At 35.9% G+C, this 25,005-nt stretch overlaps 1 protein-coding gene across 2 annotated transcripts in view; it reads left to right on the top strand.

The window, feature by feature from the left end:
• LOC149802598 (uncharacterized) overlaps positions 1–25,005 on the top strand; it is a 64,392-nt gene that overhangs the window by 11,973 nt on the left and 27,414 nt on the right. For both annotated transcript variants that reach the window (XM_089951876.1, XM_089951875.1), the window contains exons 3-8: positions 1,524–1,683; positions 4,971–5,104; positions 7,218–7,286; positions 10,010–10,139; positions 17,369–17,490; positions 23,948–24,424. In XM_089951876.1, coding sequence (XP_089808002.1) covers positions 1,524–1,683; positions 4,971–5,104; positions 7,218–7,286; positions 10,010–10,139; positions 17,369–17,490; positions 23,948–24,424 — 1,092 coding nt within the window. The remainder of the gene's footprint in view (positions 1–1,523; positions 1,684–4,970; positions 5,105–7,217; positions 7,287–10,009; positions 10,140–17,368; positions 17,491–23,947; positions 24,425–25,005) is intronic.

The following is a 25,005-nucleotide window of genomic DNA, read 5'->3' as shown; positions in this document are numbered from 1 at the left end:
GTTTAAACCGTCCAGGAAAGACCAACACTCTCACCTTTCTGCTGGAATTCCAAGTATACACATAACCCCTCCTTTGCCACAAGGTGTTACTTCTTGACTCCAAGTGCCCTGTGTTATGTCTGATTGATTTAGTGAGACTCTTCCTCTGGGCATAGTATACATCATCATAATAATAATAATAATAATAAAGACTTTATTTAGAGAACGTAACTCAGTTAGTTACAGAACTAATCTACCTTGAGGCCTTCTATCTGTTATGTACAATATATACAGTATATACAACATGATGTGAAGACTCTGGCTTGACACTAAATAATTAAGTAATTTTAAAATTCGAAGTATCAAGCCCAGAACACATGCATAGGCATCAGTGAAAACATAAACATATAAAACATAAAATATCATCCTGCATTAAAAAATGCAGGTAGGAAAATGATGCAAAATTATAGAAAAGCAGGCAGTATTTTTTGTACTAGAACTTTTCAATTTTCTAAAGATTTCATCCATTTAAGACATTGTTTATGAAAAGATGAAATGCTAGGAGCCTGCCTTATGTCACTGGGAATGTTGTTCCATACCAGTGGACCAGTATATTGAAAACTTTTTCTGAAAATAATTGATCTTGCCTCAAAATGGAAACCTTTGAAGGAAGGTTCTGAATTATTCTGGACAAAGTACTTTTGTCATCACTCATTATCTACATGTTTTTTATGGTTTTTTTTAAAAGTCTTTACTTCTATCTTTGAAATAAATTTTCATGATGCTTTTGCTTAATATGGTGTTTCTGTATATTTCTTCATTGGCTAACAGAGCCCATTTTGTCATTAATTCATTCTCAGAAAAAATTTACTCTTGCAGTTTGTAAGAAACAAGGCTCGAAGCGAATTAAGTGTAATTAAGATTGCTGTTTGAACACAAATTGAAATTTCCGTGCATCAAAAATGTGTCATTTTTATATTCCACGTATCAAAACCAGAGGGTACACGTCTGTTGAAAACTGTCATTGGTTTTTTTGTTTTTTTTTTGTTTTTTTTTTTAAATTGATTCCTGGAATTATGGGGCCATGAATATATATTTTGTGCCCAAACCAAAATTATTTTAAAACCACAATAATAAAGTACTTCATATTAAATCAGTTGAGAACCTGTGAACAGAATCTATTTAAGAATTGAAAAGTTAATGGGTAAAATTCTTGCCTGCATTTGAGGAAGGTGTTTAACAAAGTAAGCAAACTTAGCGATTGAAATTACGAAATTAATTTGAATTTTGCAGTCAAACATTATTTAAGAATAGACCCTGATGAAGAATTGCATCTGGATGAACCGAAGGAAAAATCCATATTTTTTGTAATGATGTACAGAAGTACCATAGAGTTTGAGAAAGTGTTGGACATTTCATCTTTTCAGCTGTGAACTGTTTTTGACAGTAGGGAGTAGTCAATTACTGTAATGTTCTTGCACTTAATTAAACAGATTCTCTCGTAATTGTTTCAGAAATTGAAATAACTATATTTTTTCTCCTAGTGGCCACCATCACTGTGAACATCGGACCAATTAGGATGGAGGACCTGGACAGTGAACAGATGAGAGATATTCTAAACTACAGTAAAGGCTATACATTGACTTTTGAAAAGAAAGAAGAGGGTCTTTTAAGCAAGGAAAAAGAAAGAGCTAAACATGAGGGGTATGAACTACATTAAGAATCCCCCTACCCAAGTAACATTTAGTAGTCCTTTGGTATATCTACTATCCCTTATTTGAGCATGTTAACATGACCTCACCATCACCGCGATTCTGAAAGTGTAGATCTGCAAAGCATCTTTCTGCACTTTGAGTTTCTGATGATCCTATTACTGCTGTTTCATGACCATTATTTTCTAAATTTGAAATGGAAACGGAGGTGTTGACATAAAAACACTCAGAAGATTTCATCAAATCGCTGTGTCAGCCAAAGTCTAGTTAAATAAAAAAAATGCAAACAACAGTTATAACCTGTTAACAGGAACTATTTAGTAACCTAGGTTCTGTGTGCAATGATAATTATTGGACATTATCACTGTGGTATGGGTCAGTTAGGCTAAAACACTCAATTTCCCAAGCCTGTGCAACACAATAAGTCATCTTTTGTTTATTTTCTAAGGGGCGTGAAAATAATTCAGAAGCCTCCACAATTATTTTAATGATGAGATGAAAGTTCTTGATCAATTACAAGATTGGACATCTGGAATTTATCAGTTTCAGACATATCCAGCTGGGCTGAAGTTTTGGCTAACATTAAAATGCCCAAGAATTGGACAGGACTTTCTGCTAAGAATCTAATATTTTGACTTAATAAAATAATTATTGTAACTGGTACATGGATAATTGTCCTAATTTTGTAAACTGTGAAATTGCCTCAAGGTTTCTGTAAACAGTTTAATGCTGTGTTCTCAAACACTTGCCTACGTGCGGCCTGCCGAGCTGTATCCTGTGACCCACAAAATGATTGGCATCACAAGGTATCATAAGAAATAACAAAGGTGGTGCGGCACTTGGACCATCAAAAATGCCCTTATGTGGCACCCTTGTTGGTTTTAGTTTGTGTGTGTGTCTGACTTGGATTATTAACATAGCTTTAACAATTTTTCAGTCATATTGCTATGATGTCTGCAGTGTGACAGTTTTTAGTGATGTTTATTACTTGGGCATCATACTGCAGACATGTAGCTTGATGTCCCGCCCAGTCACATTATCCTGACACCAGGCTGACTAGTCCTAACACTAACCTCTTAATGCTAAGTGCCAAGCGAGGCAGCTGTTAGTACCATTTTTGTAAGTCTTTGGTATGACTCATCCAGGGATCGAACCCACGACCTCCTGCATCCACTGTGGATGCTCTAACCACTAGGCCTCCGGAGCTGTCTGGTTTGAGATTGAGACCCCTGGTTTAATGTAACTTCCACCAGGAAAACTAGCCATGCCTTATAATTCCCTGCCTCAGCCATGTTTGGGAGCAGACCATCTGATTTCATGGGTATTGAGGGATTAATTGAAGAAAAAACAGTTATGTAATTCTCAAAAAGATGAATGAAGGAAGAGTTATTTATTCATTGTACAGATCAAGATATATATTGATAGCTGGCTTTTTACTAAGGCACAGAAAAAGACGGAATAGTAAGTTTGATGACAACAGCTCTTTATCCCCTACAACTTGAATGTTTCTGTTCCAACAAAATGAATATAGCCTGTACAGTACTGTGTCAACTGGCCAGCGTACATCTTAGTGATATAATGCTGGCTTCAGTATTACTGATAACCATTTTTGAGCAAATAGTATTTACAGTATGTGAAATTACAAGGTCTGTTTGTTTATAGTGGCTACAAGTATTATGCAGTTGAAATTTGTGATTACCGTACTTGCATGCCAAACACAAACTATTTACTTGCTACTCAAATATTGCTGATGCTGAAGGTAAAGATGTAATTGACGCTTGTACTTTTTGGCCAAGATGAAGTTAATTTATCCATTTCCAAGTGATAGTTACAGCAATCACAACATTGTGATGTTACGTTAGAAATCCCCTCTTGGGTAGAAAGTGAACACAGAATTGCACTCATTGACAAAGAAGAGCTTAGTTGAATTGAAAGTAAACATAACTCAAGGTCCAAAAGTTTCGTGTGGTTAAATTTTTTGATTTTATGCAAATATTTCACTCAGGCAGAGCCTCTGCTAGGTTTTCCATTTGTTGCCAAATGTAAAAGAGTTTTGAAAGCGACGCTCTTTTTTACTGACTGGTGAATGTCATAAACCAGATGGTCTGATGCAGTGGTCTGTAGTCTGCCCAAACATAAGCACAAGTTTGTTATCACTACTCCTAAACTATGTGTGAGGATTGACATGAAACTTCACTCTTACATTCATTCCATGATCTAGCTGGGCCTGTATATATATTTCCACTTTTGAAATTTTGTTATCTCTATTGTTCAGAATGGATGATGATATCAACATGGGGTTTTCATTTAAAAACTTCCTATGATATCTACTTAGTTCTAACTGAAATTGTTGCTGCCAGACGTCCAGTAAGGCAACCAAAATGGCCATATTGAAAATCGTTATCATGGCTCCTGAATGGGTCTTCAGATAAACATAGATTTTCACTGAAAGACTTATTATGATGTCCACTTGATGCTAAATTAAAATGGTGCAAGTCTGAATTCTCCTAATATGGACATCTTGAAAATCTTGTTATTGCTATTCATGAACAAAAAGCAATATTAGCATGGGGTAATTACCAGAAGACTTCTTTGGAGTCTGGTTGGGCTTGAATAAAATGGGTGCCACTGAAACTTTTGTTATTGCTACTCCTTCTGAATGCATGATCTTATGAACATGATTGGTGGTGGGGGGGATTAATACATCTTATGCAATCAAGTTGGACCTAAATGAATATGGCGCTGCTTAAACATCCAGTATGTCCTCCACCACAGTGGATGTCCTGAAAATCTTATCACTACTCCTGAATGAATGGTTGATCATATTGATAAGACTTATGATATCTAGCTTGTTTGAAATGGAAAATTGTGCCAATCTGATAACCAACATGGCCACCATGTCAGCCATCTTGAAACTGGTTAGTGTGACTCCACCAGAATTATTCAGATGAAGTTTTGTTTGGTTCAGAATAATGTCTTGTTGGTCCTAAATGAAAATGGTGCCAATCTGACCTCCATAGCAGCTAATTTTTGTAAATCTTGTTATTTTTAAAAGAATTTCAGAGATGTTTTCAATACTCAGATGTTAAAAGGAAGGAACTGGCTTGTCCTGGATATCTGGAAATTCTTTTTCAGCCAGGAAAGGATCAGTCCCATCAAGTGACTCATGTTTTTCACATAAAAGTCTCATTTTTTTCAGGAGAAGGAGAATTTGGCAATTCCTTAAACCGACAGTGTTGTATTTGGTTATATAATTTAAACAATTGCTTTCCTTTTCAGATTTGTGAAGATACCGTATATGTTCTACAATGATGCATACTTGATGAAGACCTATAATAAACTGAGGAATCTTCGTATTAACAACAGGGATTTGAGTGTCACTTTCCCTGAAGAATTTCTCAAAATTACTGAAGGTAATTTATAAGCTAAAGGTTTCAGAGCATTGCAGTGTAATGTTTTCTAACCTGTTACGATCATGTTTAAACTAATTTTGTTAAAACCTCTTCAACCACCTAACCAATCTGCACTCTATTAGAGTAATCTTTCTTGAAATTTGTTAAGTTGATACTGATCTGTCTTTCATATGGCTGCCATTACTAAATTGGAGAAATCATTTGATCAGATTCTCAGGAACATGTCAACAGTATTTGACCTAATTTTACAGAAAGAATTCAGGGTGGCCGAGTGGTCTAAAGTGTTCTCCGTTACGGATCACTGCCATCTCACCTCGGTCTGCGTAATCTCGAGTCTCGGATTCAGCCAGTGTGGGTATGTAAGAAGGCTTGCCAGTAACTTCTGGTGGGTCGGTGGTTCTTTCCGGGGTTTTCCCGGGTTCTTCCTCCACCATTAATACTGGCCGCCATGTATAGCCTATCATGTGCTGAAAAATGGCATTAAACCCTACAACAACAACAACAACAACAACAACAGAAGAAGAAAGAATTCTGGCTGAATGCCTTTCAGATGTGTTCAAAAAATGATTCTGGTCCACTATCAAATATGGCACTGTTAATTAAATAGAAAGACTTCCTGTTTCTCATAAACTACTTCACAAATTTCACCAACTTAATGAGAAAGAATTCTGACATGGAAGGTTTTCGATTTTTTTGAATTAATGCCAGTTCACCATCAAGTAGGGTAGAAATTACTATGAAAAAAATGATTTTCAAAGAACATTTTCTTGAAATCCACTAAGGAAAATTTGACCAGAGTTGATCAAGGATCATGGTGTTAAGGTTTTTCAGACAGATGATACTGGTCTGCCATCCAATATGGCAACTATGTATAATTATAGAACAAAGCTTACCAACTTTTACTCAAGAACTGCTCAACAGAATATTAACAACAATATTCTGGCAATAGAGGTTTCAGATTAATACAAATTATACTAATCTGCCATTAAAGGATTTCACATTAAACCACTCAGCAGAATTTTGTTACATTTGACAGAAAGCATCAAGGATTAATATTTTTACAATTGATGCCAATTTGCCTTCAAAATGTGACAGCTGTTATTTAAAATACAAAGACCTTGACTTTAAAACATACACAACAAAAACAATTTTACAGAATTTGATCGGGGGCCCCGAGTGGCAGAGTGGTCTGAAGCGCTCTCCATTACTGATCACTGCCATCTCACCTCTGTCTGTGTGGGATTGAGTCTAGGATTCTGCCAATGTGGGTATGTGAGAAAGCTTGCCAGTAGCTTCTCGTGGGTTGTTGGTTCTTCCCTGGGTTTTTCCGGGTTCTTCCTCCATCATTAATACTGGCTGCCTATCATGTGCTGAAAATGGCGTTAAACCCAACAACAGAATTTGATCAGATTTAACAAGAAGCATCTTGTCTTCTAGGATTTAAGATCAACACAAATGATGCCCATTGGACATCAAAAATATGTCAGTCATTTCTATGAATGGAGGAATGTTTCTACAATTTTATGTTTTAAATAAACAACCAAACACTGGTGTTCATGTACTAAACTTTGGTCAAGAAAAGAGCACACCAAGTGGAATCATCACAGTATAGGGTAGTACAGATTTATTTATCATTATGCATAGCTTTCATTATGACATCACAGTGCATAACATTCAATCCAGATTCTACTGGATCACACCTTTTGATTCATTTCGTCCAAAAATTCTACCTACTTTAACATTGTTTTTGCCATATGCACTTTTTGAGGTGTCTAAATAATGACCTTCCAAAGGAATGTGGATATATAAGAATCCAAATGAAGTGAATATTGCCACTTAAAGGTATGTAGAATCAAATTCTAAACAATATACCCATTACTGAAGTATTCAGTGTTGAATGCCTACAAGACCTGTGTGACTTGTACAGTGAACTTTGATTATCCATCAGGGTGTGAGACCAAGACCATGATGGGTATGAGAATGGACAGATAATAGAATATGTACATTATAAGTAGTATACATTAGACTGGGTCATCAAGAAATCATAATATCTACGTATGTACATGTACCTGTTTTTAATATTTTGACATACAATGCCCTGTTTGTTTTATAGAATGTGCATCCAGAATCAGACTAAGGCAGGAGAGAAGGAGGCAGATACAAGAGATGAGAAGAGCAAATGGTTTGTGTTTTACTTAAGAACTTGAAGGCATATTGAGTTCAAATTTATCTGGTACTAAAGTAATAGAGTCGTGATCTTTGCATTTAGAAAAGATAAAATGACATTGTATAATTTTGTCAGGCTTACTTTCGTGCCCAAATTTGTACCTCTGATTTTATCACATTTTAGTGATAGTTTATTGCTTTTCTCCTTTTGGCAGTACTATCAAAATCTATTTTTTGGTATGAGGTTTTACAAAAGCCTATTTGCTCACAAATATTGTGAAAGAAAAAGAACTGAGAAAATGTTAGCTTTACAGTTAATAGAGAGAATTGCAAGAACATGTAGAGGCACATGTTAGATTTGGAAAATCCATGTTATTTAAAGGTGATGCAAGAAAACATTGTACCTTTAGGACCTAACTTTGTTACTCAAACTTCTTTTAAGGTTTAATAGAATACATTCCACTTTTCATGTCTAAATAATATATTAAAATTATTGCAATTTCTTGTTAAAAATAGATCAAACTATAACATAAGGGAACCAGCACTCTACAAGCCTCTAATGTCATTTAAATTGTATGATGTAAATCATAAATAAAATATCTGGTATTCTGCCAATACTGTTTGCCACAAGACAGCTGAAAAATAGTCCAAATAACTGATATTTTGACATAATTGATAAACTTTAAAGAAGAAAATAGGGATCTTTGATAACTATTTTAGTTGACAGTTTCAGATGGACATCGAGTGCAAAAGAGTTACGACATCCTTTTCCAATGCAGAAAAGCACAAATGATAACATGTTGTTCCAGAACATTTTTATTGCCTTTTGTTCATAGACAAGGAACATATAACATCTTCAGAATTCTGCAGTTAGTTGATCAGATTTTATTTTGGACAACATGGACTATGTTTTTTTCAGTGTTAAGGACAAACATGATGACATTCTATTAGCTGATTCCATAAATCATTTCACACCGGGTCATCTGCAGCTTTATTTATTAAATGTTTGATATAAGCAAAATTTATCCAGATCAAACTTGTACACCTTTGGTATCAAACATTTTTATTGATGCCTATGATACTTTGGATTCTTTATGTGTTGAAAGCATTCTAATATATGCATGTTGTATAGTGAGGCAGGGAAATTCAAATTTTCCTTTTTCATTTATAAGGATTTTTAAGTGCAAATGATTTCTAACTGAAGGAGCTTAAAGTCTGGAGGAGTTTGTTTATTAAAATTGAGATATTCCTCGTATGCCATAGTCTCTCAGTATATTCTCCAATTATGTTATGTACAAACCCATGCAGTCAATACAGAAGTCCTGTTGTATGTTTTACTCGACACCACTTTTGAAACTATGTTTTCCACTGATCTTTTGCCAAGCATGACATGGTCACACAAATCCAGTTAGGACATATGAAACTACTCTAATCCAAGGTACAGCACCATTAAATTGGAGGATATTTTAAAAAAAAGACAATTACCTACAAAACCACCAACAGTATTTCTCCATTGTGATTGCCTAGTTTTGTGGTAGTCAGAGGAATTGTTAAGCAATGGTTTGATTGTGGCTAATTAAGTTGCAACAAGGAATGGATGAGCTTGCTTTGGAGAAATACCCTGATAAAAGAGAGCAGAAGAACATGTCTGTTGTCTTGATGATATAAACTATTTGCTGGTTTTAAAATGTCAGTTTCCTCTTGTCAGAACACTTTTATGTAACTGGCTAAGAGGCAAAACCATGCATTTTGGAGGAACTTGCTAACTGCTTGTGATACTTTTGGACTGTTACTTGTAGAATGTTCAAGTCAGCCTATGTAACCTGTTAATTTGCTGAAGATCATGTTGTATTCAGTTATAAAACCAAAATCTCTGCTGAGATTGCCATGGCAAGGTAATTATTCTGATATAGCCATGATGAGACATCATGTCTGTATTTATATCATTGACACAGTGCAGGAAACACTGCTTGTGTACATGCACTGAGTTGTTCCATTTTCATCTTATATGAAAAATAAAGTACATGATGACCCTTGGTTTTCCAAAATTGGTCTGGAGCAGGCGTTCTTCAGTGAGATGATTTATGTCCATGCTATATGCTGTTCATACAACCTGTCTTATAAATTACTCAAGCAAGTATAGAAGGCAACAATTCAAGTCTACCTGTACATCCAAATAATGATTGCAGAATCCAATCAATTTTAAAATTAGTTTGTACCCCAGCAGGTTACCAGCAACAGAACTGGGTAACCCTCCTTAAATTTGTATGTCCAGCTGGGGCATGTAAAAATGAAATTGTTAGTTTTAAGACTTCTTTTTCTTCCTTGTTACAAGTTATAAATATTTTTCTGTGTGAAATTTTTTTTACATTTTCAAAAAAATGTATTCTGGGCATGGTATCATGTATTTGCCCGCTGGATTACCTGAATTTAACATAATGGTAGTCAAGATCCAGCATTCTAATATCTACTGGACTGTGGGCAAATTTTGACCCTGAATAGGTAGTAGCTCATCCCACATGCAAAAAGATTTCTCAGTAGTTCATCAATTTAGATGTGAAGAATCATGCAGATGTCATTCATATTGTGGGTATTCTACTTAAGAACTTCCAAACTGTTCCATTGAACCAGAGCTGAACTCCGTTTGTATCCAGTGGTTGCTGGCACCAGTCAAAACACTGGTTTATTAGCCATGCATAAAATGTCACACTGTATGCTTTGCATTCAATATTTTTACAGTGGAAACAAAGAAGAAGTCACTGTTTGCTAAAAACATTCCACCAGATATCAAAGAAGAAACCTTGAAGGCAGAATTTCCTGGATGTACAAATGTTGTAATACCCAAAAATTCAGAGGGAATTAGCATTGGGTAAGTTTTATGTGATACTTTCTTTCATTTGTTTAGTATTACATAAAAGCTTGACAAGGGTAACTTTTCAGGCTTCATTACACACCTTCAAGTGTTGCTCAGCTTATCACATATTAATGATCTACACAACTTCTTCCTGGAATATTGACAGGGTCAGGAAGAAGATTCTGTTATCTTGTTCACATGGACTAGTCACCTACCTTTTTATCCTTGTCCATGTACACAAGTTCACATGTACATATGTAGAACCTGTTGAAATGAGGAAAGAATTTATTCACTATAGATTGTCAAGATGAATAGAGACCTGGTAATAATAGTTCCTCAAAGATCTGACCGATTACTTAAGGAAAGGTAGCTACATTTACATCTTGATTGTATCCTATCTTTCCTGGGTCAGCTTTTATATGGCCTCCTGTAATGCCAGATTTTTCAAGGCTGAAATACCTTGTCTTGTCATTAAGGAAAATTGAAACATTTTTTTAATTTTGTCACCTTTGAACATTTTCCTTTGTTTTTCCAGTGGGATAAAGAGCCTCATGGGCTCTAAGTTTAATGTTCTTGAACTCAAGTCTTATTGCAAATAAAATAATAACCACGAGAACAAACAGGAGGCTGGGTCTGACACATCAAGTTAAAGACTCAATTTAGAAAAACTGGTTCTGGAACAAAAACCTTTGAACACAAGAACACAATTTGTGACCGAATTTAGGTGTCCTGGTAGATGCTAAAGGTTACTAGTCAAAGTAACTTTCACTGCTACTGAAAATTACTGTCTAGCTCTAATTAATGTATTGCTATATGTCAGTCTAACCTTAACACATGCTGATACTTTTGGACTTCTGACAGATACCATCACTGGCAAAGGAGTGATGCATCAGATGATTTACACGCATACTGGAAAGTTTTATGAATTTTAGGCCTAATATCCATCACATCATCAACAGGCCCTATATATCATTTACAATTTCAAATTGTCAGAAATTGAAAATTTGTCTACCGTTTTGATGAAAATTTAAGTATACACTTAACAGTGCACTGATTCACATGGGATAAGTGTCAACAACAAGATATTTTAATTTCTAATGTTTTTAGAATGAGTAGGCATGGTTATCGCTCCCTGTCGATAGATGAAGAAAGCTGACTTTTTATTTTTAAAGATTAGTTATTACCCGGTTTAGTACAGATGATGTAAATATACTCTTGACAAACATAATATGATCGATCCTGAATGAGTGTAGCAGTGGATGTTTGTTTAAAAAGTACAAATGTACAACTTGAGCAAACCCTTGGCACACATTTCTTGAGTATAGAATGTTTCAGAGAGATGCGGATTCATACAGTCCAGAATTGATCATAATAACTGACATGTATTAACCTTTAAGTACAAGTGGCATGAATCATTCCATCAGTAGAGGTCTTGTGGCACTTGTCATTTTTCAGGGAAGCAGCTGTGTACATGTCAAGGTATTTCAAGCTGACATGAAAGGACGTAAAACTAGATCTGAGTAGTACATTGAGCCCTGGAACAAGCATTGTGTCATAATTTACTATGCATTTAGCAAAGAAGATCACAAATGCTGGTGTAAAATACATGCTAGATGGGTAACAAAAGGGCAGACTCAGTAAGATTCATCTTCAGATGATTTCATTCAACAGATGACTGAAGACAGCAATGATGACAACAGTTTTCATTGTTTTAAAGCAGATGAGATTAATAGAGTTGAGGATGTGTTGCTGGAATTAGCAGTTAGTGATTTTGAACCAAGAAGTTATGTTGAATTAAGTCTGATGAACATACTGGCTGGACGAAAACAGATGGCCTGCTGGTCAACCACCATTCAGTGGTATATTGAATTGTTGAAATGGAGAATACCAAGCCTATGAACTATTTACTGCTGTGTTTTTAATGCAGATTTTATATGTTAGATCAGACAAATCTTTAGACAGATCAGAGAGTAAATGGGGTAAACTTCAAAGACAACATACCCATGAGAAGATGGATGCCTAACAAATTAAAACTGTTTTTGCGTGTGGTTATAACCATAGGTTTGATTCATAAATCTGATATCCATTCCTACTGGCTGCTGAATTTGTGATCAGTCAGGAAGCTGGTGTGACCAAGCCTGCTACGAGAGGAAGAAAATTTATCAGGAGCTGCCTTAACACCTCATTTGTAGCCATTTTCATGAATACATTCCAGCTACACAAGGAGTTCAACAACCACACCCATTATGTGATTGTGTTGCTTGTTATTGGAGAAGGAAGGAAGGAAGGAGGGATTCCAAAGAAGCAAACGTCTTTTAGATGTGAGGCATGCTAGTAGGCAGTTTGCTTACCCAGTTGTTTCAGGCTATTCCACACCCCTTTACTTTGCAAAACAAGTTCGTCAGTGTGAATATTTTGGTTCTGATGAATCAGTTTCATCTGAACAGGTAATGAACTCAGCAGGTATTCATACTGGGAATAACTGTAAGTAGTTTTTTCTAATGAAGTTTTTTACTTTTCTGTGTCAATTTTTTTTCAAGGTAACATTTCAAACAAGTTGACTTGTCATATGACTATGACCCATATCTCTTATGCATGTAAGATTTGTATTTCTTTTAACTATTTTATTTCATTTTCTTGATTTGATACTGATGATACAAAACATGGCTACTTTTAATTGATTGAAACAATGCAACAAACACACATGTTGGAGATCAAAACACAGGCACTTCTGTTCTCATGGAAACACTCATTTGCATCACTGTGACAGTGGAGTGGCAATTTTCACATTTTTGATGAAGAGGTCTCGGCACATTTATGATGATTATATTGAAACCAAAATAAAAGATGCAACTGAAACTATAATTTTACTTCACAATTCTTACTTAATTACTATTGTTTCTTAAGGTTGACTGCCGTATGTGTTACTAACATCTCCGTTTGACAGGACGCTGATGGCAGCAATTACCATTACAGTATTGAAATTATATGGTAGATATTTGATAATACCAGTAGTGACCTGTTCTCAGAACACTAGCAGAAGAGTTTCTCTTATTTGAAAATGTGTGTGTGGGGGTGGGTTTGGCATTTTTTGTTGTTGTTTAAACAGCACTTTTAAACATAATATTGTCTATGTCACACCAAGTAAGTGGGCATTATGTGCCTTCCCAAAACAACACTGAACCAGCTGGCTTGGTCTGTCTTGGAAGGAGATATCAAACCCCTAACCCACTGATTATGAGTTTGACACTCTAATAGTGGAGCTCACTATTCAGTTTATAGCTGCCAGAAGTCACATGCAGTGAATCCTGTTTGTGTTAAATTTCTTGGGACTGTAAAAACTTGTTTCTCATGAAGAATTATTTTCATAAATATACAGTTTAATTTGCAGGAGATTTTATTATAATATATTGAAGAATAATCCTTTGTTAATTGAACTGTGTTGTTTGAAAAATATTATGTACTGAAACCAATGAATAAATTGAGGCAATTTTATTAGATCAGCTAATTTGATGACATGACACAAATTAATTGAGGTTACTGTGACTTAAACATTTGGTCATCACACACAAATCTGTCAGAACAGAATCAGATTAAGACAATTTTGTAATTTGTTTTCACCGTATTCTTTTTTAAAATAAAACAACTGAACATTTTTACATTGCAAAATTATGAAAAATATTCTGTTTTCTATTTTTGTACCTTTGTTTTTGTATACTTTTTATTTATGCTTTGCATAAACGAATTTATGGCTTTATTTCAAAGCACCGACTAGAGATTTTCTGTTTTTATTAAATGCCAGGCTATATCACAAATTTGCAGGTGGATCATATAATGTTATATACATAAGTATGTACTTTGATCCCTCTACACATCCATCTGTTTGTTACCTTTTTTATTTCTACACAATAACTAGTTTTTCAACATTTATATTTACCAAACTTTGTGGATGGCTTGTACATGCAGTAAGAAAGAAGTCTTTAATTTTGGAATGAAAAGGTCAAAGGTCAGTTTCACTCTGACAAATCAGAAATGTCCTGTCCATACAATAACATTCGTTCCACATGTTAGACCTGGACCATAGTTTGTAGATGGCTTGCAGTTGGATTATTTAAGAAATCTGTAACTCTGTGGGTCAAACTGTCAAATGTCAGGGTCACAGGGTAAATGAAGAAAAATGATTTTCGCACAGTCCTATTAATTCTGCATCACAGACCTGGATTAGATTTTGTGAATGGCTTGCACTGGGAGTAAGGAAGAAGCAAAGTTATTTTGGGTCAAAAGGTCATAGGTCAATCACTCTGCTATAAAGAAGAAAATGATTTTTGCATACCATCTTTAGTTCTTGACCATCTGCTTTGATCAGAGTTTGTGGACTGCTTGCACTCAAGGTGAAAAATGAGGACTGTTGATTTTGTAATCAAATGGCCATTGATCAAGTAATAAAACTCAAGATTTTGGGTTCTAAAGGTCAAGGTCATGGTAAGTCAAATAAGAACAGTATTTCAGCACAATACATTTTGTTCGAGATTGCATGCTTGACCAAAGATCAGGGTCATTGAGACATATTGGTTAATAATCTCTGCAGTCAACCAGTTCATGCTAGTGCCCACATAGAGGATTGTTAAACACTAGACAGATGTGTAATGTACTGTTCATGGTACTCTTGTTTTAAAACTGATATTATTTAAAGTATCTGGAAAATATTTAAATATCTGGAAATGGGAAAGTACATGTATGAATTATTGTAAAAATTGTCTGGAGAAATTTTTTCGAATTATTTTTTAAATTCGATTCACAATATAGACATCCGTGTCAAAACTACTATATGTACTCACTTATTAGTTGAGTCAAACTGCAAACAGCAAAGATCCAGATCTACCATTGCATAATGCGCCAGTCTGTTGTTTTGTTCTACTGATTACTCCTAACAAACTGCACAGACCCAGATCTGCCAATGAATTATGTGGGTCTGTGCAGTTTACAGTTGGACAGATTTTATAAGCGAGCACATACAGTAGTTGAATGACTCCACTACACCCCTTTATTTTTGTTTTTTCAATTTGGTGATTTTATAACTTGGTATATTTTATTATGAAATAGGAAGCACATGTGGATGTAAAAAGTTTCAGTACACATTTACATTAATGCAAAATTTGTTTAAGTCTTAGTTTGTTGTAAGAGGGTTCCTTTGGGGTTGTTTTGTATTGTATGTCTTTAGCTGTAATTGATGATGGTTGTAATTGTATACGTGCTGTTGTTTTACAGCAAGTTTTTATTGAAGTACATGTACCATATATACTCATAAATCAGGTCCAGCCGCAAACAACACAGACCCTGATATGCCATCACATACTACTGATTAATCCTAACAAACAACACAGACCCTAATATGCCATCACATACTACGGATTAATCCTAACAAACAACACAGACCCTGATATGCCATCACATACTACGGATTAATCCTAACAAACAACACAGACCCTGATATGCCATCACAATGTTTATATGTAAGCAAGTAATTACAGTTAATTTTGAAATGGCTTTCTCTAATGTTTGTCAGGCATTACATAAATATTGTACACACTACACTGTGGCATAACAGTGACGTGGAAAAATGCAAATTCTGTGGAGCTATTTTGATCAGTAAACTTACAGCTTCTTTGCACATAATAAAGTAATTTAATAAATTAACATCTAATGAGCACTTGTTTTAAGGTCCTTTATTTATTTTACATGCATCTCAAGATAGGTTTCTGATTCCAGTATGACTTTACCTTCTTTGACTCATAACATTAAATCCAACTGCTTTTATTGACACTCCCCCACCTCTTCCCCCATCCCCAACCAGTTGCCCTTTTCATGACTGAGGACTTGTAACCCAAACTCTTGTACAATATGTGTCCTTCTACAAATGCATGATTAATGTTTCATCAGAAAGTATTTAAAAAATGTATACTTGACTTTGACCCTATCATCCCCTCACCTCACAAAGCATACTAAGGGTTGTAGATGTATGGCAGTTCAAGTTGCACTTCTGATAAATTTCCACCTTGCAGTTTAGGAGGTGAAAGATTTACAGACAGGTATGACACATACATCTCCCTTCCCAATTGCATTCACAAATATGTTGTATTAAAATTTTAGCAGTTTGGTAGAAGTGGTTGAAAACAGTGATGTTAACAATCAGTGTATTGACCCAGATCTGAAATTGCAACAATGTACAGAAAGATCTAGATTCTTTATTGTTTGCAGGAAATGCTAAATAGAATGAACAGTATAGACAAAGATGTACTGGTGCAAACTGCAGTCATGTTGTTGTTGTGGGATTTAACGCCATTTTTCAGCACACGATAGGCTATGCATGGCGGCCAGTATTAATGGTGGAGGAAGAACCCGGGAAAACCCCGAGAAGAACCACCAACCCACGAGAAGCTACTGGCAAGCTTTCTCACATACCCACATTGGCCGAATCCTGGACTCGAACCCACGCAGACAGAGGTGAGATGGCAGTGATCTGTAACGGAGAGCGCTTTAGACCACTCGGCCACTCGGGGCCCCAACACCAGTCATAGATATGTGTCTATACTGCTTGTGGATATTCTAAGTAGAACAGTGTAGACATGTGTGTTTGTGCATACTGACATCACACATCTGATTATACTGTTTGTAGGATATTCTTGTAAAACAGTATAGACCCTGATGTGCTTGTGCATACTGCAGTCACAGATCTGTGTTTATACTGCTTGTGGATATTCTGAGAACAGTGTAGACATGTGTGTTTGTGCATACTGACATCACACATCTGATTTTACTGTTTGTAGGATATTCTTGTAAAACAGTATAGACCCTGATGTGCTTGTGCATACTGCAGTCACAGATCTATGTCTATACTGCTTGTGGATATTCTGAGGAGAACAGTGTAGACATGTGTGTTTGTGCATACTGACACCACACATCTGATTTTACTGTTTGTAGGATATTCTTGTAAAACATTATAGACCCTGATGTGCTTGTGCATACTGCAGTCACAGATCTGTATCTATACTGCTGGTGGATATTCTAAGTAGAACATTGTAAACAGATGTGTTTGTGCATACTCCCATCACAGACCTGTGTCTATACTATTTATTGGTTATTCTTGTAGAACAGTATAGACAAAGATGTGGATGTGCATACTGCCATCACAGATCTGGGTCTATAATGATTACAGGTTATATATGGAATGTGACTTCTTACAGGTTTGCTGTCCTGGAATTTGAGAGCATAGAGAGTTCAGCGAAGTGCTTAGAGACTCACAATAATGTCGACATTCAGAACAACAAGATCGAGTTGACCAAAATGTCTCTCTCTGGAGCACCAGGTAAGTCAGAAGTGTCCAAATGTTATGATTCTTTTCATAGTTTAGTTAATTCTAGAGCTAAATTTATGGATTGCCTTGTCATATGACTGGCTATTTTTTAGAAATATTTTACATGTTTGCCCCCTCCCCCCAAAGCTGCCCTCTTCCACTCCAGACTGTGACCCTGGATTTCATAGCCAAAACTCCATAACACTGTCTTCATTTAGCAACTCTATGACTTTGGGTGGAAACTCATTCACATGTTTTAGCTAAAGCTCATAATTTTACTGTCTCCAGGTGTAACTCAGATGGGTTGTCATGGCATGCAGCAAATGAAGGTGCTTATCACCACTTATATTTGGGTCAGCCATTGTAATCAGAACAACTCAAGGTTTTTCTGCTGGAAATCTACCTCAGAAATACTTTTATAGAAATGAGAAACTTTGAAAAATCTATTGAGATCATTTAAACATTGAAGTAAGCAAGACATAATAGTACCATAACAAAAGCATTACAATACTTTAGTGGAATTATTTGCATAAGTGTAGTAAAGAGAAGTTTTCTAATAAGGTTTTGCTTGAAAAAAAATTGGGAATATTTTGGGGTTTTTTTCAAAGAAGAAGTTATCATAATAAGTCACCATAATGAATGCTGTGATGGCGTATGACGTACACTTGACCTGTAAGATACCAGGATACGCAGTGGTATCTTCAATATTACTGAGTTTGGAGTCTTCCGCAGAAAGGCCAGAGTGTGTTCCTGTTCCTGGGGTAATAAGGGCAAAGTGGCTTTATCAAGGTTATATCAGTGATCACCATTGTGGTAATGGGACTTGTGACATTTCGATCAGGAATTCAGTCCTAGCCTTTAAGCTATAAAACCAGAGCTCTGAAATATGTGAAAGCCTCATGCACCTTAAATCTGGGTTGGGCTCCTGATATTGCCAGTCAGGCCTTTCCAATAAAACATGTAATTTGTTCTTAAAACACTTTTGGTAAATTATTGATTTAATATCAGCAATATCTTGCCTGCAGTTGCATAGCTAGTCCTGTGGCCGTTTTGAATTTCGCATTTGATATGATTGTTACCAATTACCGGTATGTGTCTGTGTGCATGGGTTTGTCCCGTAATCATTTGCATGCAGCAGAATTGCACATTTTAATGAACAGGTGACATCAGACCCACAACATTGTCCATCAGTATCAACACAGGTTTGTGGGGTTGATTTATCTGACTAGGATGATCCCGCAGGTCCTTCACAAAGTTGGGCACTCCACAGCTCAACTATTTTGAGCACCCTTCTGTGGCCCCAGTGATCATGGTTCAGTGATCTTGATTTGCTGGTGTCTATCCCAAGACCTTACCTCAGAGGAAGGACCTTTTGTTGCAGCCAAGAGGCTTTCTCCTCCATAACAACCCACATTTCCTCTACCTTCACGCTTGGCTCATCTCAAGTGATATCTCTGCAAAAAAACATTTTTGAACCAAGTTGCCAAATGAATCATTCTGTCTAAGAGAAGATCAGCCTTTAAAGTTTATGATGCCAAATGGAGAATCTTTGTGATTGGAGAAGTGGAAAACTTGTCAATCCTAGCTCTATCTCATCTGGACATTAGCTGATTTTCTTCTTTTCCTTTTCAAAGAGAAGCAATATTCAGTTTCTACTATTAAAGGCTTTTGAGCATCCCTTTCCAGCATACTAAAATTTTCAAAAGGCCCTATTTTTGGGATGGATTCACCTGTAACAGACCTGATCAGGTATTTCAAATTGCAGAAACCAGTGTCTCGTTCTCAGTTGCCTAAAGGGACTCTCTTGCATCTTGTTGTCTCTAAATACCCCCATCCCCCACCCAACGATGAACCTTTGGGTGACGCATCCTTTAATATCTTACCCTCGAGATAGTTTTATTGTCCACATTAGCAAGATTGATGGGCCTGCTCAATGGCTTATCCATAGAGAACGGCTGTATCAGGTTCAGTGGAAATTACAGGTTAGTTTTTCTCATTTGTCAACTTACTGCTTTGGTGGCCTAAGTGGTTAGAGCTTCTCTCTTGGATGCATTAGGTCGTGGGTTCGTACCTCAACCAAGTCATACCAAAGACTTTTTAAAATGTTACTAATCGCTGCCTCACTTGGCACTCAGCATTAAGAGGTTAGTGTTAGGACTGGTCAGCCTGTTCTCAGGATAATATGATTGGGTGGTACTTGATGCTACCATAATTACCGGCCTATAAGACGATACTTTTTGACCACAAAATCTTAGCTTTGTTTTCTTATGGAAAATAATTCTCCAGAAGTACAAAAAATAATGTGTAAAAAATATTTCATTTTGGGGAAGAGATCTTGTATGAAAAGATATAGGATCCCACATTAAGTATTTAAAACAATTACATGACCATTAGTATTAAAAGAGTCGTAGTAGTAAATACACATAATGAAAGTGAAAAGGATGAAAAGTATTTACCAAAATTATATTATATATTTACTTTAACTTTTGATTAATATGAATTAAACCTACTTGCACCGTCCGTTCCAGAGATTACAGCCATTCAGGAATAAAGGATCAGCTGTTTATGATATCTGTCCAATTAAGTATGACTGATTGACAAGTGCTATAACTAGGAGAGAAAAAAATAATTTGTATCAAAATCCCTCCAATATTTTATTTTGCTCATTATTACTATTCGAACAAAAACAAATAATTCCTGTGTTTACACCAATATGTATACAGAACATGTACATACGTGTGTATTGCAGTTTTTCAGTGTATTTTGGTGTTGACAGTAACCACAGTCTGAGGTATTGATCTGGCCTCGTCTTATACTCAGCATTGACTTATACATGGATGAAGGATGGAAAATTTGCTGATTCGACTTATAGGCTGGCAAATGTGGTACATGTCTGCAACATGATGCCCTAGTGCTAGACATCACTATAAAAACTGTCACACTGCGGACAGCTTAGAAATATGCTGGAAAATTTTAAAGCTACATTAAACCCAAATCACACACACACCTATGCCAACCAGTTTTTGGGAGGAGGAAAATACATGTTTCTTAAGTTGCTCCGCTTCTGATTTTATTCCTGGAAAAATACTAGCTATAGCAAAAGGTAAGCATTACTTCATAATACTAAGTTTTACCCACCCACCCCCCAGAAAAAGATACTTAGCTGGACCCAGCCTTTAGATCCCTCCACATTATGAAGATTGCTCAATTGTATTAAAAGCTGTTCATAAACTCTGTGTACTTTGTGAAGCACATGACCTATGAATGAGGAACAGTACTATTCTGTCCTGAGTATTTCGTTGATTACCTATAATTAGCACTCACTTGTACAGTGTGAATAATAATCTGTCCATGATCACACTGACTTGGTTAAATATATCAAGCAGTACCTATGCAGTTGTTTGACATTTAAGCTAAAGCAAGGAGATTAGCAACTTGTAAAAGACCCTGATACAATGTTTTGACCCCTAAGGAACTGATAATCATTGTATTTAAATCCATTTGATTTAATGAGTTGGTAGCCACCGATTCCATTAATATGAAGTATTTTCTGCAATTGTGGCATATCCTTGAAGTTACTGTTTTTGATACAGTATCAGCTGAATGTCTCTCCATGTTCTGTTTTCAACTTTGAAATCGAAAGAGAGAGATTTTTGCAGCACTTAATTACTTCAGTCCCTAAATGCTTATTCCTACATATAGATTATGATAGACTGTACACTGACCTGAAAGAAAAGCTGGAGGCATACAGTCAGAATTGTCAGAGCAGAAGTGTTATGTCACAGTTAGATAGAATTTACCACCTTGGCTTGTACAAATTGTGAAATTGTGGGAAACCTCTTTGGTTGTGAACTCTTTAGCAGAATGGAAATGAGGGTTCAGTGACCAATATCACAAGTATAAGCGACCAACCATTTTTTTCACCATACTTGGTGTGTCAGAATAATAGTGAAAATTATGGCCCTGTCAGGCTAATTGATTTACATCAGGACAAGTGATTTTTTTTTCTTCAAAAAAGATACTTGCCTTGGACCAGTGTTATAAAAATTATTTGAGCACTGAGCAGTTGAGACCAGGACCTTGAGGAAAACATTCCTTTATGAGAAACATTTTGAGAGGCAAATAAACTATGATTTTTGGTAATTTCTTACCACTGTCAGAATAATAGTAAAAGCTAGGTCCTTTCCATTTCATGGAATTTAAGGGCTAGTGAGAGTCAGGTCTGTGATTTTTTTAAAAGTCACTTGTCATAATCCTGTGTCTGAAAACATTTTTATTTGAGCACAGAGTTTAAATGTAAAACTTGTCCAGATCTCTGCTAGTGGCTCATACAGCTGAATTGACTGGCTAGTATACAGGGTTCTCAAGAGATTTCCAAACTGAAGAGACAATTGATCCTTGACCCCAAAATCTCAGGAGTCAGAATAAAAATATGAAGAGTCAAAACTAAAAGACAGTCATAATCCCACAGCTGTGATTCCTTGTTATTAGTGGAAACAAATGATGCTTAAGATTTATTGTCACATGCTGAATAATTGAGAAATACCTGTACAGTATTTTGTAAAAGTGTTTCTCTTTCTAACTATATGTTACTATGTGTATTTTTTGTACATGAAACAGTGGATTATTTTATACTTTATTGTATTTTAAAGTTTGCAACATATTCTATTATCAACTGCTCAAATCATTTTATATTTTAAAAAATACAACTATGAAGGTTATGTATTATTCAAATGTCAAGGATTTACATCACAGAACTGTCGGTTTTCTTTTCCACTCATCCTTAAATTTTGTAACAGATTTCAGGGATTGACTCTTCTTCTCCTTCTCAGAGCTGACACTATCTTTCTGTTTCTTTGGAGTCTCCTGGTCAGAAAATTCATCACCACCATGTCGTTTCCGAGAAGAGACAGAAAAGAAAATATACTTCTTTGTGCCATTTTGATTTTAAAGTTCAGATGTATGCACTGAGTGTTATGTCTGTTCAATTTTTGTCTGAATGATCCATTAATTAAAACATTTTAAATTTTGAACATTTTGCTGATTTAAGTAAATGAATCACCAATAGAACACAATCCCACGCCAAAAACTGGCTTATCGAGAAGGCATATATTCACATTTTGTGTAACTGATTATAATTGAAAACGCAATCAAACAAATGCTGATATTTTATCAGAAATGATTCCAAACTTTTAAACATCCCACTAAATGAAGCAGCTTGCCAGTAAAACAATTAAAGTTGATCCACTTACATTGACAACTGGCTTCACGATCTGCCATAACGATATATGCTCCAGTTCTGACCAGTTGATTATAATTAGATGTCCGATTATACCAGTGCTGATATTTGATCAGAAGGCATTCCATTTATGTCACAATTGTTTCCTCTTCCTCTATCATAAACTTCAATCTTAATCTTAAAACAATCCAACCCAAGTCAGTTGAATCCAGACTTAATTGAACAGTTAGCTCCACCCAGCTCATTTTCCATTGGTGCAGTATTATTGGCCGTCAAGGTCTAAACTATTGTCAAGCATGTGTCAATCACTGCCTCCTAAAGTAACTTTGTTATGGACAGCATATTCTTAGTAAGAAACTAAGTTGGAAGCGAATCAAGGGTAATTAAGAGTGATGTTCAGCCAAAAACTACATTCATCAAAAAGACGCATAAGTCAGAATTTCCTTGTGTCAAAAATGGGTCATTTTTAAATTCCACACATCAAAACCAAAGGGTATGTGTCTATTGAAAACCCTGGTGTACAGTGGCTGCCAGAGCATGAATCTCCATGAATGGAACACTTTTTCATTTCATCTTATTTTTCTTCCCCCACCCACCCCAACCCCAGTGATACTGTTTCCTTTGTCATCTGGAAGAAGTGAGATTAATCCCCTTGTCCATGGAAACAACATTTTTAGCAGGTCTTGAACTTGTCCAACAATTCCAAGTCTACTATGCTTATCATGATGCTATGCTTTATGCTTTATGCTACATATGGTATAATAAGATCAGGCAAAAAGTGGCAAGATTCATATAAATAGGGTATGGGGAGACAAAGTAGTTGGAGGATGTTATTCATTTTGCCATACTTACCTGTCTATAATATTTGGCTAAATGAACACAGCATGGATCCTGATTAACCAGATGTTATTGCATTGGCATTTCAGGATGTGCTCTGTTTATTCCACTATTATTTCAGAAGAAAAGAGTTTACCCATTATGGGCTGGTAGAACTGGACCTGTGCTGTTCAGTTTAGAATCATGTATGGCATGAACAGATAGCAGAAAAAAATCAAGTAGTTTACAGTAATACCATCAAACTTGTGCACACTATAAGAATTTCTTAGATTCAGATTTCTGTTTAGAAAAATAGATCCATATTCCACAACTCTAAAATAATTGTAGGAGTTCAGATATTAGTATAACAGGATTGTTTTGTTTTCTATTAAAAATTTGTTTTTGTTTCTCAAGATGATGGATCTCTAATGAAACGAAATAGGCCTAGGGGAAAACGAGGAGGAAAAGGTCTGAGAAATCAGGGGAGAAACCAGCAAAGAGGAAATCGGCAGCAGAGGGGCAATCGGCAGCAAAGAGGAAATCAAAGATGGGGAAATCAACAAGGTGGAAATCAGCAACAAAATCGGCAAAGAAATAAGAGGAATCAAAATGGAGAACGTAGAGGCCCAAGAAATGACCAGTTTAGGAGACAGTCAGCCCCATACAACAGGGATATCCAGATGCCACCACCACTAATGGGCAATATTTCAACATTGTCTAGGTATGGTAATGGCAGAGGTATTGAAGAATCAGGCTATGATAGGCAGGATAACCGTGTAGGTATTCTAGGCCATTCACCAAAGAGGTCACGAAGCCCTTCAGATGGAAGGGATCAGAAGAGGTTCAGAGGAGAAGGTTCCTATGGCAGAATGGAAGATTCCAGGCGAAGAGGTAGGCCTAAACATAATTCTGTACTTTATATGTGCCATCTGACATTTTGCTAGAATTTACATGAAAATTCCAAATGCCAAACTGGTGTATAGTGTTCACCTTGAGCATGAACTAGTGTTAGCCATTATGACATTTTTTATTTATTGAATCTTAAAACTTGACAACCTGAGAGATGAAGGAGAAAAGAAATGCAACATGGGAGCTAGATGAATTTCCATCTTGCAGTTTGGGATAAGCTAGAGTTACAGACTGACTTTTGAACAGACAAAAGAAGGGTATCACAATACCCTAACCCTACAGCATGATGGTAAGTATTATAGCTGATTCCTGAACTGTGCATCAAAAAAATGGCTAAATTTCACGACACTGAAGCTCATGATAATAAATACACTTCAGCTATGTCCCCACAACATCATAGGTACATAATCGAACAGTACATACCTTTTTTCTTCTTGGGGTAGATCGATATAATTGATAGTTCAAAAAAAATTTCTCAATAGTGTATCACAATACAGATTCAAACTATTGATAGATGAGAATAATATAATGAAAATATAAACTGAACAAAACAAGCCATCAAA

The sequence above is a fragment of the Sinohyriopsis cumingii genome, chromosome 3 (assembly GCF_028554795.1).
Source record: "Sinohyriopsis cumingii isolate HCF-2022 chromosome 3, ASM2855479v2, whole genome shotgun sequence".
In the NCBI taxonomy this organism is placed as follows: domain Eukaryota; kingdom Metazoa; phylum Mollusca; class Bivalvia; order Unionida; family Unionidae; genus Sinohyriopsis; species Sinohyriopsis cumingii.
This window is presented reverse-complemented; position numbering and strand designations above follow the sequence as displayed.